Below are 12,643 nucleotides of genomic sequence, written 5' to 3' on the forward strand. Positions count from 1 at the left end.
TTTGTGAAGGTAACAGTCCTCTGATTAGCAGCTCATATGAAAGTGGATTCAAATGAGGCAATTGAATTTATTATCACCTTTTGCACTATACTTACCTTCTCTAATAAACTTTTCTGCCTTGAGGGCTAGAATATGCATACAATTTGCAAATCATATCCTGATTAACCATAATTTTCAACCTGGCTCTGAACCAGAAAGTGAACAGTTGAACCAGGAGAATCAGCAGATTGACAGGCACTTATAGAGGGGAAAAAAGATGGAGCACAATGCTCACATGTATTATCCCAAAACAATTGAATACCTATAAAAAGACAACTCTGAGCAAGCAATGAATAATGCCAGCTATTTTCCCACAATAGCTCTGTCAGTAGGAGTTCTTGTAGATGCCCTTTGGATGCAGTTTTATATTACACTTAATCCAATCTAACTGTGAGCTGCAACCAAAAGATGAGGTAATATTCCCTCTTTCCCAGCACAGGCAGTTGCTACCTTTGTTGGGAACACAATTGTCTCTTTTCATGCCAGCCTGCAGTTACACAAGAGTTAACAAAACCTGAAGTTTTGGACTCTAAAAGCAAATATGCAGATTTGTGCCTATTTGCTATCTCATTTAGAATATAACATTTTTTCCCACATTTTGTCTGTGGAATTTTATAAACTAAAACGTTTCAGTGGAAAAACCCAATTTCTTACAGCTTAGAGTGCATAGACTATCACCATTGGGATATTTTACTGGGAGAAAAACAATAAAAGTCCTGCAGAGTGGCTCCAAGAGGATTTGGAAAGACCAAAGCCTTCAGGACTACAAGTAAAGAAATAAAACATATTAATTGCAGCTGGACTGACATAGCTAGGACAGAAGTTTATATAACAAAACATACATTGCTTTTCTCAAATAAACTGAGGTCTCCTCTGATTTTGAGTACTATCCTGATTAACACAGCACTTTTTTACAGCTTATCTTTTCACTTTGTTGCCTATAACATTACTGCATGAACAGTTCATGCTGATTTTGAAATAAAAGTCCATTTGAAAACTCCTGCACCATTCTCAGTCTTGATTCCTCAGACAAATTCTACATAAATTTATTTTTCAAAATAGAAATATATATTTTTGCCACGTTGATATTGGCAAAAATAGGTGAATGTTTAAAAAGCACTATTATATTGAAACTGGTTCTGCCACTCTTAACTAAAGTAATATATTTAAATATTTTTGAGATAATCACATACAATACAAGAGCTGGGAAAATAGGTCTCCTCCCCTTTGTCTTGCAGCAGGAACATCCTAATAGAAAATGGTCTGAAATGCTTTGTAGAGGAAGGTATGGAGAGCTCTGTTGGTTAACAAGACGTGTGCCACAAGATCCTCAGAGAACCAGCTGCTGCTTTTATGTTCAAAATGAGGATTACATCTGAATTTGCATCATTAACAGCACAAGAGACCAAAGGAACAATACACGAATAAATAGGCTTTTGTGTATCCATGAGAAAGAGGGACTTGCAGGCTACCTTCTTATGTAGAACTGCTACAGTCCCTTTTCCCCCTTCTTTTGCTATTAAGGGAGCTCCAGCTGTCATCATCAAATGACAGAACATCCCACGGTGTGAAAGAAGAACTGCAGGAAGACACCAGTTCATCTGCTGCCATTTGTTCCTGTGGTGGGCTAAGGCTTTGGAAGGTGTGCAATTACTTCATGAGTAGTGGCTCCTGCTGTCCCAAACAAAACTTATGAGGACGCTTCTCCAAGACCACGTTGTACTCCCACGTTGTTCTCTCACAATCACATTTCTGTTTCCAGCCCTGCTTCACCTCAGCCTCCTGAATTTTATGGGGTGAAGGACAACAACATTTTGTCTAAATAATTTAAATGTGTACAATACATAAAGCATTAATATTTTCACTGGAGTAGATCAACTCTGAACTTGCTCCCTTGAGGCACAGTAATTCACAAAGAAGCTATTGATGACCACAAGAAAGAGGAAGAACATATTTAGTAAGTCTACTCATGGAAAGAATGAAAACACAACAGAAAATAAATAGAACAGCTTGCATAATATTTAGTCTCCTACACTGCCTACAGAATTTGCTTAGTAATACGCACACCAGAATAAAAATTATCGTAATCTTCTCTGTAAATGACTGTAGACAATAAATCTAACAAATCAAACTATTAAAAAAGGCTTCAAAGTGGAAAAGCCCCTGAGCATGAAACAGCATACGGGGGTCCATGGGCTTCACTGATCATCCTTCATTACTGCAACAAGCAAAGCAGAGGCTGATGTCTTTTCCTGCCTCTTCAAAGGCCCCAGAAGAGATAATTCAAATGCCAGTGGTAATCCCTGAGGTGGTTTTGAGTTGATGATGATGACTTTTTCATTCATATTTTATTTCCTCACCCTTCAAAACTATTTATGGATAATACTCAGATGCATATAAAACATTCAGTTGCACACGACCTACCATCTGCTGTAATTTTTTAATCTGATCATTAGGATAGCAAGGCTTAGGTTTTCTTGAGTTCAGCAACTTTATTTAGCATGGCCAGAAGTGGTAACTGTCACAGTGCTTCACTTTATTCTCGACAAGACTAGTTACTAAAGCAGTTCACCATTAGGCAAGTGTGTGAGCCCAATCAGATCTCAATACTTTAACAGTATCTGTACAGATTGTGAGAAATCCAGAAGAGTGGATTCTCCTTGCAAAACCAATCAGTCATTTCATTCACCAGCAACTTGTGCATTCACAGATGTGAACACGTACTTTTAACCTGTGATCAAATGTAGTAGTGTAAATCATAACTGCAACCAGCACCAGAAGTTCAATTAAGATGTCTTGTTTGTTTGATCCTAACTACCACCTCTAAAACGTGGTGGGTTTTTTTTTTTTTTTTTTTTTTTTCCCAGATGATATTTTTTTTTTTTGTTTTTGTTTTTTTTTTTTTTTCCCCCCAGATGATTCTCCGAACTTTACCAAAGGGCTCACAATCTGCTAGTTTGTTTAACCAGGAAGCTCCAATAAAAAACCCTTAAATACAGTATTTCTGTCTTCTGGAATTAACAGCAGGAATGACACAAAATCTGCAGTTCAAGAATTCATCATGTCACAAGTTGGATAAGAACACCAGGAATAACCCAAGCATCTCCATACCTGAAATATATCTAGACTGTCAGCAGGTGTGCTCCACAACATATCCCTTGTTTTGGATCTCTGATTTTTTAGCTGTGTTTTGGTCTTTTCATATTTCTTTTCCATGGGCACTTCAGTGTGGGATTGCAAGATAGACAGGGATGATCGGCACACAGGTCCAGGACCCAAGATGAAGCCAGGACACTTTGGAGGCTGATCCACACACTGTGAAGTACTCCCAGTCATGAAACAAGAATCCTGAGTCAAGCTAAAAATAACATTTTTATTCATTGCAGCGATGTTTTTATATTATTTTAATTCAGTCTGAGAAGCACAGGCTTCTTATTGTCAGCTTGTGATAAAGTAAAAAAAGCAGGTTTATTTTTGGATGTGGAACATAATGTACAAAGCAGAACATAACCTATTATGTAGAGCATTATGTGCATGGCGCGGGTGCCGGCGGCGGGCCCGGCCGGGCGGAGAGCGCGCCTGGCGCTGAGAGGCGGCTGCTGCCGGCGGGCTGGACGCGCCGGGGCCGAGCGCCTTCCTTCCTTCCTTCCTTCGCTCGCTTTCTCGCTTCTTACCGGCCTTCCTCCCCCTCTGCCTTTCCTTCTCAGGGCCCGCTCCAGGGGGCTCTCCCGCGCCGGCTCGGCGGACGGGACCCTCCCGGATGCGGCGGGCAGAGCGGCCCCTTCCCGCCGGCGGCGCAGGGGAAGCGCTGCCATTGTTCGCAGATGAATCAAAAAGCCGCCGAGCGGTGGCTGTTTCTCGGCCGCGCTTTGCGGGGGAGGCGGAACTAGTGCGGCTTTATCCTGCAGCACTGGAGAAAGTATCCAGCGTTTTGTATTTTTTTTGTTTGTTTGTTTGTTTTTCTTGGTCGTTATTATCTTCCGTTTTAAAAAGTGGCGTAAGCCTTTTTTAGAGTACGGGTTTATATTTTCTTGAGAAAATACAGATGAAATAAACAATTTCTCTGGATTATAAGTAGTCCACTTTTCTAGTTTTTCTGGTGTTTTATTTTGTTTGTGTTTTTTTTTTTTTTGCCCCTCATCTTTACCAAATAGCCGCGTGCCAGCTTTCCTAGCGAAACGCGATGTTTGTATCCGTTTTGCATGCCATCTGTCCTGTTAGCGAGTGCTGCACTTCTCCAGGTTGAGTTGCCCCAGATTGCTTTGTTCGTGCCCCAGAGCATAAATAGCCGGGAACAAGTGCACTTTCGCGCACTTACGGGGCACAGCTGTATGCCAGCTTGCCCTGCAGAGAACTGGGAAATAAGTAATGGCTTTGGAATTCAGGTAATATGTAACTTTCTCAGCAACTTGTAGCTTTCTCAGGAGACTATTTCTTCCGATATCGATTAATACAGTAATTCTAAGTATTAATAATCTCATAAAGGTATACTGTGAAAGAATGCCATACTAAAAGGAGATGATGAAAAGCACTGATTTGCTCTTAGTTTGTCTGCATGTGAAGGTTTCTTCCTTACAGTTGAAGACCCACTCTATGAGTTTAAACAAGAATGAACCCTAGGACAGACACCATTCAGCAGAAGAGTACATTTTTTCAGATTCTTTGATAACTTGAATTTGGTTTAATTGATTCTAGATAAAACTGATAACAAAGCAGATTTTTCAGGGAAAAAACCCTCGCTTGAATCTGGTATTGTTAGTGTAAATTCATGTGTGCAGAAGCCCCCAGAGTAGAATAGTTACGTGCTGTAAGTATAGTGTAAAGACACAGTGGTGGAACGAAAGTGATGGGGGTGTTCTGTTTCACTCACACGGTCCTGCTCTACTCAGGTCTCAGGTCATCATTGCTGTTGATATTCTCTATAACCATGGTGGTATGAAAGAAGGGAGTCTTGTGATAATTTAGTTTAGCTTAATCCAGCAGGCAGGGAACCCTTTTGCTTTTTTCTCTGTATTCACCCTCTTGGGTTTGCATTTCTGCAGTCTGTTGTTCCAGTTCATAAATCTTGCACAATATAGGGCAGAAAGGTGAGAAGAGGCTAGTGCCCTTTTTCCATCAGCTTGAATTTGGGGGTTTTGTTTGTTTGTTTTAGGGGATTTTCTTCTGTGTTTTTGTCTTTGTCACACACCCCCAAAAAGTTGCTGTTCTTTTCCAAATTTAATTTCTGTGACTTTCTATTTAAAGTAATGTTGAACTGAGCAAGTCTTGAGACAATATAAAAGTTTTACTGTGAGAGATTGATGCCTCTGCATTTTGTCATTTCCTTCTGTCATATGTGAAAGGTGACTTGTATTAGTTACTGTCCCTTAACATCATTGAGAAAAGGTGTGTAGAAACTTTTATTCCTGAAATGCTGTTCCTGATTTGAAGCTGACTGCTTAAATGGATAAGATAGAACATAGTTCTGTGGATGTGTAAAGATGACAATTAAAAAATGCTTTAGGGAGAAACTTATTTGCATTATTAATTTATGTAGAGAGCATTTTACAAACACCATATTTGTAAAATAAACTGTCTTTATCTATTAAACAAACTTGTTTTTTTGATTTTGTTGCTCTACAATAATGTGACTTACTAATTTTTTTTTAATTGGAGTATAGTAACCCTTTCCACTGGTTTTGGCAGTAACAAGGACTGAAAAATGTACTGTGGAGCTTGCTGTTCTTGTGTATGCAGTACATAATTGTATTGATACCCAGGCTGGTACAGGACTTGTGTTTGCATCTGGAGTTAACCCTTTATTTAGGACTTGTGACTGGATACATTCCCTTGGTTGTTTTGTCTTGTTCTACACCTCAAGGTACACATCCTTGAGGCTATTCTGGGATGTTTTTAATGCCTTTTTTCCAAGTAGGTGGAGGGTAAGGTTGTTCTGCTTGATTAGTACTAAATGAACCGTAGGTTATAAAGGTGAAATAAAGACCACAGAGCCATGGGTTTACAAGCTGGCTAAGATGGATGACAGCTGTAAACTGTCTTAGGTTGTATTTAGTGTTGGTTGCAATGAGCTGACTAACTTTATATCAGATGTTTTGAGTGAAAATGCATGTTTCCTATTCCAGCTGAATCGTCTGTCAGTGTTGCCTCTTACTCTTTTATTAACTTATTGTTCATCAAAATAATATTTTTTGTCCTTGGGCTAACAGCTTTAGTCAATTTGGCTCTGACCAGTTACATTTTTGTTGAAATTGTGGTTTCTTTTTTTCTCTTTTTCTTGGAGAACTTGGTTGAGTAATTTGTCATTTTTTTCTTCCAAGCTGACTTTCCCATCCAGCAGTCTTATCTATTTATTTGAAGTCTCATTTTGAGATTATAGCCTCATAAATGTAGTACTTCCTGCATGCATTGCTTGTGCCCTGTTAGAAATGGGTATTGCATGGAATATTTTACCTTAAGCATCTCCATACCTGTCGTTACACATCTTGCTCTTCAGGAGAGGGAGATCTGTGATGCTTGTTAGAACTGTTGCCTGCATACCCATAGCTGGGGATGACATTCTCTCAAGGGCAAAGACCCTCAGTGAGTTTGGGGTACTTCAGGATATATTAGGGGGTGTGGTTTTATACACAAAACCCTAGAATATTGCTGTCTGGTACAGAAATAATAAGGAGCTTGTGTACGAGGCCAGTTTGGGTCTGACTTTGGGTCTGGCTGCCTGCCAGTTTGGCCAACAAACTGGGTTGCTTTTTTATGGTCATGAAAATTTGACCATGCATTATCAAGTTCCCTGATGCTCTGATCAGCTTTGCATTTTCGTGCTTGTAGGTTTTTTTTTTTCCACATGTCCCCATGCATGTAGTTAAACAGTAAAAACTTTTATTGTAGACATGTAAAAATCTTTCTGATCAGAAAGAGGATGCAAAAGAATTTAGGCATATCATATTTTAATGCAGTGGAAAAGGTGCTCGCTTTGTTTATGCTCTTGGCACATAAACTTGGGTAGTTGCATTGTGGATATGTCTAAACATGCCTGTAGTGTTCTGTTTTGATATTTAAATGCTAACAAATTAGGGATGAAAGACTTTTCACTTTGTATTTTGTAACTGGATAATAAAACTGATTTAGATGGAATAAGCAGTTAAGAGGCTAATTATCTGAAAACTATAGTCTTAGGAATGTGTTAGTTATTGTCTTCAGATCTGTAACACAAAGGAAATTTTTTGTGTGTGATCAATAATAAAAGCTAGAGGGGATGGACACATTGTGGTATAATAAATTTCTACTCAGTAGGGCTGTCCTGGTCAGAAAAAACATAAGCTGGCAGACCTGCATGTGTTATAAAATATGTCCACAATGTGTGATGGCATATGCATTTTGTCAGTTCTGCTGAAAGGGGCCCTGGGAAGACATAACTTCTGTATATTGGTTAATACCAAACTCCAGAATAACTTCAGATCTTCTTATCTGGCACCTCTTCATTTTGTTTTAATGTGAACAGTGATATGTATGTTTAGTAGTTTGTATTTTTGACTACTTGTGAATGTTTAGTTATTCTTTGTAACTCTGTAATTGCTCTGTAATTTTTAGTTACAAGGGATCGGGTTGCTTAAATTTTAGTGCTGTGCCGTTTGTAGGACCAAGAGCATTTGGGCCTGCACAGGAAATGTGAATCTTATGGTCTAACAAACTTGCCCACTTCTGCCATAGGCAGTTTGTAAAATTAGAAGTACCAAAGATCACCTTTTTTGTTCATGTTCCAGTTTGTATGTTCAGACAGTTAATCAAGACCAGAAAGATTTTTGTTTATGTGTTTAACTTGTTATTCTTCAGGACCTTCAAATTTATTTTTTTCAAGTGAGGATACTAACATGTGTTAACAGTTTTTGACCACAAATATGGTAACTTCAGTGAAAAAAACAGTAAGGGGGAAGCTGGATAGTTTAGTTGTTTGGGGGTTTTTTCCCCAGAAGCAGCAGTAAATATTTTTCATGAAACTTTATTTAGCTTGCTGTTTTTTTAAATATGTTTTTGGAGGTGTAAGTTAGTGTTTAACTCTTAAGTTGAACAAAGTTCTGCAGAAAAGGCAAGTCTAACAGATGTATGGACAGCTTAAAGAAATTTTACATAACAACAAAAGCCATTTCCAAAGCAGCATTCTTAAAGGAAGTAAGTGGCTGTGTGCAGCTCAGAGGAGCATGGCCACTAAGTTCCAAATGAGAAATAACATGTTAAGTTTGTCCCTTCTGGACATGAAGTTCATTGTGTTTATGGCTTTCATATGGGAATGTTTCACCCAATACCACCTATTAGCACAGAATGTGGAATTTCAGTCCTGATTTTATGATGAAGTATTTCAGGCTGTGGTCTAGTTAAAACATAGACTTTGGAAATGCATTGCTGTCTGATTTGGTTTTAGAGGGGGCCAGAACAACAGTGCTCACTTTGTTTCTTAGCATGTTTATCTGCAAGATTGTGAGTTACAGTAATTGAGAAGAAATAATTTCTCTTCATGCTTGATGTGCTTTTTGTAACTAAGGAAGTTGGAAGAGGTCAAAACTGGTTCCTGATACAGGCAGAGCACTTGTTTAAATAGCTGAGACTGGAGAAGCAACACTTCCTGTACTTTTTTCCTCTTCTGCATCTGGGAAGGGAGAGTGTGTTTAGGTAAGTTTCTGCAGAACACATATGAAGGAGAAAGGGTTGTTGGATCTTGTGCAGCATCCACCAGGACACCTCTCTTCTGTTTACCCTTGGAGTTGCTGGTTTAGATCATTCTTAATCATTGAAGCACAGACCTTGCTGACCGATTGGTAACTGAATTGATTTCATGCTGGATGCAAAACCAGCACAATGTGAGAAGAAAAACATCAGGTTTTCCCTTGTGTCTTTGTGTATTTAAATTAAGACACTGGTGCTATTGGGCCCTGCCCCCCTCTCAATTACATGCAGACTCTGCTGCCTTAATAATTCTTTGTCCACTGATGAAGACCTGAAAGCCTGTGTGATACAAACGATCTGTTTCAGAGGAGTTTCTTGTCGCAGCAGAGCTGTGGACTGCTGCCCACTCTGTTGTTTTGGTAGTGTTGACCTCAGAGAGATAGGTTAGTGTACATACATCTGCTGTAAGTTTGGTGATTGTGTTTTTGCAGGTCTACCAAGACTAAATTCTACTTCCCTGAAGTCATCATTCATATACATAAATGTCTAGAGTTACTGTACATTTAGCTGAGGATTTCCTTAATTGCCTTGTGACATCAACCTTAATCTAGCTCTTAGATGTCATGTTTAGGCCTGTCTCAGGCAGTTCTGCGTACCTGATTTCATTAGCTATGGTGATAGGAGGGATCAAACTGAGAGAACTGGATAGACTAGGTGAAATATGAAACCCTTAATTTAATTGTGATAAGCTTACCTTTAGAGAGAGATTTTTCTCTTGAAGTTTATTGGGACAATGCAGTTTACTGAGGATTAAATGTACTTTATTAATAATGCCAAAATTCAGTTTACCTGTTTGGGTTTTTTTAAAAATTAAATTATTTGTTTTAGTTATACTTTCCCTGTATGAGCAGTAGTTGATAATATTTTTATATTTTCAAGACAGTGGATCTTTTGATCATGGTTGTGGGTGTCTTGGGTTTACAGCAAACACTGCCACCTTTGGAGCCTGTGTTTTGTGGAGTCCAGCTTGGTTCTCTGTAGCTGCCATATATGGCACCTTGAACTGTTCTGTCTAGGATGCTTTTGTGAGATTCTGGATACAAATTCTTAATGGATGCTGAAATATCTCTGATACCAAAACCTGGTGGAGGCAGTTTCTGTTCTGGAGCAAGGTATGAGAGTACAGGGAGCTGGGCAAGTTGGCTCGGGGGGGCAATTGCTGCTTGTGGATGAACTGGGCATTGGTCAGCGTGTGGTGAGCATCAGTGGTTATGCATCACTTGGCTGGCTTGTGCATTATTTAATCGTTTTTGGTTGGGTTTTTTTTTGTTGTTGTTTTTGTTTTTTGGGTTGTTTTTTTTTTTCCTCATCACCATTATTCTTTTTGTAATTTACTTTATTTCAGTTGTTAAACTGTTGTAGTCTCAACCCACGGGTTTTACCTTTTCACAGATTCTCTTCCCCTGTTCCACAGGGTTTGGCGGGGAGGAGTGAGCAAATACCTGTGTGATTCTTAGTTACCCACTGGAGTTAAAGCACAATAGCCCTTTTTTGATCAACTATCACAGGGCTTGACAGGTTGAGAAAACAACAAATCTGACTAGAACATGCTAGAATAAAATTGCTTTAAGCATTTGTTAATTAGTTTAATAGTTGTTGGACACGATGTTGATTTTCTGCTCTCAACTCTCAAGCAGTTGTTCTGCTTATTCTCAAGCAGTTTAACTCTGCACTTCCAGTGTGTGCTCCCTGTGCTGTTTTTCACCTGTGGGAACTGGTCTAAGGTTTTTATCTTGTTTTAACACAAGCAGTCTGGTCTAGTGGAAGATATTCCTGTCCACAGCAGGACGCTTGTAACTAGATGATCTTTAAGGTTTCTTCTAACTCAAGGCATTTGATGATCCTGTGAGCACTGGCATATAGTATAACAGGATTGCTGGTTGTGAAAGTAATCTGTTACTTGTACTCAGCTCTCCTGTCATCTTTGTACTTTGCAAGTGATCTACTGTAAACTATTAATGATTACACATTTTACCTTTCATCCTCTGAGAGTTAACCTGTGGAGGAGACATGATCCTCCATATTCCCCTTCTCTGCCAGGCTAATGACAACAGCTCTTGAAAATTTTGAATATCCTTGGGATGTTGAAACATGGCCCTATTGCCAGGAATCATGATTGTGTGCCAGGTCTTGTTTAGCATTAGACAACTATTTGCAGCTTCTCAAACCCTGTGACAGGCACTGTGGCTACTGAGGCCTTTGTGGCAGGTGCTGCGGGTGCTCAGACCCCTTTGTGATGGGTGATGCAGCTCACCCAAAGCACCAGCCCCTGCTGGTATCAGTCACCCCTTCTCATCAGAAGAAACGGACACCTTTAGCAAAGGAGAACAAAGCAGGGCCACCACAAGAGCAGGAGGAAGAGACGGAACAAGAGGGAACCACTCAATCCCTATCCCTGAGAGAGCTGTGGGATATGCAAAAAGATTTCAGCCCACCCAGGTGGGCAGGTGATCACCTGACTGCTTGGATGCTGGGGAACATGGCTAGTAGCTTGGAATTAGAGGGTAGGGAAACCAAACAGCTGGGATCACCTTCTGAGGAAGGGGCATTGACAAGGTGATTGGCAAAGGGCCTCAGCCTTTGGGAGGTGATCCCTGTGGAGTGTGAAGGAAAGACATCCCTTCAAGGAAGATGTTCCATGTCACCCAGGGCCACCACAGTGGTATCCAGTACCTTTGTTATGACCCAGACAGTGTGAAATCACCCACAGACCCAGAAAAATTCCAGTGCATGTGACCCTTGTGGCAGAAACTTGTCTGAGCATGCCATTTTCATATGCTGGGTTTGCAGGAGTGTATGGATCCTACACATCAGGCCGACAAGTGCGGAAGGCTCTAGTGCACAGGGTACCCCAATGCCATGCAGCTCTGCAGGGGCAGATCCTATTTCTATTTCTGAGAGAGGGGGAACCCAACAGCTGACTAAACTGGAGACTGAAGTGAGCTGGACTGGGAATGTGTGGAAGAAGAACCCTTTGTCTCTTGCCCAGAGGTTCTGTGCATCCCTGGCACAGACTGCCTTAGGAGAGGGTATTTCAAGGACCCAAAAGGTGGGTGTTCAGTACCACTGCCTTGGAGGTGGAGGAAGTTAAGCAGCTGCCTGCCTTGCCTGTTCTGTCAGAGGACACTTCTGTTGGGCTTGCTGAAGGTCACTGAACAGGTGCTGGTTGCTACCATGGCATTGCACCAGCAGCAGCATTGCACCAACTGAGACTCCATGATTCCCATTCACAAGCTGGTTTATCAACTGGAGAATCAAGCAGTGATCAGCAGGACCATATGGCCAGTGTGAATATATAACAGAGAGCCACAGTGAACTATGGTGGCCTGAATGAAGTCACACTGTGGCTGAGTGCTGCTGCACTGGACATGCTGGAACTCCAGTATGAGCTGCAGTCAAAAATTGCCAAGTGGTTTGCCACAACTGCCATTGCTAATGTGTTTCAGTAGCTTTGACAGGCCACAATTTACTTTCACTTAAAGAATGTCCAGTAGTCCTGGAATCCAGCGCCACAGGGGTGGAAACACAGCGCTGGCAATTCTATGGACTGATCCAGACTGCATTGGAACAGGGTGAAGCTCTGGAGCACATGCAATACATTGATAATATCATCATGTGGGCCTATACAGTAGCAGAAGTTTTTGAGAAAGGGAAGAAAATAGTCCAAATTATTCCAAAAACTGATTTTACCCTAAAACATGTTGTCAGACACCAATGGATGTGATCAACAAAACAGCAGCAATGTCTCCACTAACTCGTAAGAAACAAACATGAGCTTTCTTAGGTGTTATGAGTTTTTGGAGAATGCACATATTCCAGATTGCAGTCTAATTGTAAGCCCTCTCTATCAAATGAGACCCTGAGCAACAACAAGCTTTTGAACAAA

The 12,643-nt window shown here is 40.4% G+C and overlaps 1 protein-coding gene across 5 annotated transcripts in view; it reads left to right on the forward strand.

Moving 5' to 3' along the window:
• Positions 1-4,248: 4,248 nt before the first annotated feature.
• CPSF6 (cleavage and polyadenylation specific factor 6) overlaps positions 4,249-12,643 on the forward strand; it is a 30,765-nt gene continuing 22,370 nt past the window's right edge. For all 5 annotated transcript variants that reach the window (XM_041465471.1, XM_041465470.1, XM_041465472.1 and 2 more), the window contains exon 1: positions 4,249-4,424. In XM_041465471.1, coding sequence (XP_041321405.1) covers positions 4,371-4,424 — 54 coding nt within the window. In that variant the 5' untranslated portion in view covers positions 4,249-4,370. The remainder of the gene's footprint in view (positions 4,425-12,643) is intronic.

Source organism: Pyrgilauda ruficollis, unplaced genomic scaffold (assembly GCF_017590135.1).
Source record: "Pyrgilauda ruficollis isolate IOZ18807 unplaced genomic scaffold, ASM1759013v1 scaffold19, whole genome shotgun sequence".
In the NCBI taxonomy this organism is placed as follows: Eukaryota; Metazoa; Chordata; class Aves; order Passeriformes; family Passeridae; genus Pyrgilauda; species Pyrgilauda ruficollis.